Consider the following 1,282-nt stretch of genomic DNA (forward strand, 5'->3'; position numbering starts at 1 on the left):
AATTGAGCCATATTAACATTTAATTAAAATAATTAGATATTATAGCGTAAGTTTTAAATACAACACTGAATATCTACCAAACTATCAAAAACTGGCAAGTTACTCCGATTCAATACAGTTCTTCCAAAAATTGAACATTCTGTGCTATGTACATATATCTAATACACACATTGAATTTGAATTTTACTTAATATTAAACTAGATAAACTCGATAATGTTATATATTTCTTTATTGAGAAATGTGATATTTTTTTAAAAAATGTAACTGTGGCTTTAGTCACAATTTAAACTTATGAAGGATCTCTATACTTTTGATATACTGCTAATTGCTAAGTGCAATATATTTTGGACATAGAATGGTATTCTAAATAGCTTAGAATGATGATTCTTACCCGGGAACCCACTTGGAGAAGCAACGTACATAGCCATCGATCCTCACCTTGGTCATACTGAATATAATGCCTGGGTTCGGTAGATTTAGTAGCATATTTTGCCATCACGTTGGGTTGTTTTAAAGCTTTCGCTCTAAAGAGCGAAAAACAGCCAGGACTACATAGAACACAACCGATCGTATGTTCTGTCGATTTTTGCAACCAATGACCAATAGCGTACTCGAATTTTTGGAACCAAACCATTGGACCTATACTAACGAACAATAAAATAAAGTCTTAAAATAAAACAAAGCTTAAAAGCCTAAAATAAAGTAATCTCTTTACCGTATAATAAATCAACCTAACTAAGACTCCTTATAAATCAAAAAACAATGAAAGAACAAGGGCAGTAGGAGTCAAGCGCGGGAGATGTTGCGCAAATAACACGACTATCGTAGCGTGAAACTTCTTTATTTTACTAAAGCGCTTACATGTTTCGGCTCATTTTTGAGCCTTCTTCAGAGATAACTAATAAATTCACATACATAGAATATAACAATTATTCACATACATAGAATATAACAATTATTAACTAGTCATGGTGATCTTCCTCACCTCGAGAGTATAAATGCCAGAATTAAATCCAGATAAGAATGCAGTAAAAAAGAAAAAAGGGGGAAAGAAATTTTGAAATTCTCGAAATAAAGAAAATGTAAAACTAATGTATCAAAAAATTTTGAAATTATAATTAATTATTCCGATGGTTAGGAAGCTCACCTTGATCACAAGATACCGCATCGCAAACATTACTCTTAATACTTCAAAAACCGGTTTCTGATAAGTTAGCCAGTCAGTGTCAGACACAGTTAGTCTCTTATTGATTTAATTGGTCTTTATTGAGACAGTAATTA

The 1,282-nt window shown here is 31.7% G+C and overlaps 1 protein-coding gene across 1 annotated transcript in view; it reads right to left on the minus strand.

Annotated features, from left to right (window-relative positions):
* Nucleotides 1-392: 392 nt before the first annotated feature.
* Nucleotides 393-1,282, minus strand: part of LOC108727011 (uncharacterized) — a gene marked incomplete at its 3' end in the record, with an annotated part of 29,520 nt that continues 28,630 nt past the window's right edge. The window contains exon 10 of the mRNA XM_018454897.1: nucleotides 393-640. Within this exon, the coding sequence (XP_018310399.1) occupies nucleotides 393-640 (248 nt within the window). The remainder of the gene's footprint in view (nucleotides 641-1,282) is intronic.

This window comes from Mycetomoellerius zeteki, unplaced genomic scaffold (genome assembly GCF_001594055.1).
Source record: "Mycetomoellerius zeteki isolate Tzet28-1 unplaced genomic scaffold, Tzet1.0 scaffold460, whole genome shotgun sequence".
Classification (NCBI taxonomy): domain Eukaryota; kingdom Metazoa; phylum Arthropoda; class Insecta; order Hymenoptera; family Formicidae; genus Mycetomoellerius; species Mycetomoellerius zeteki.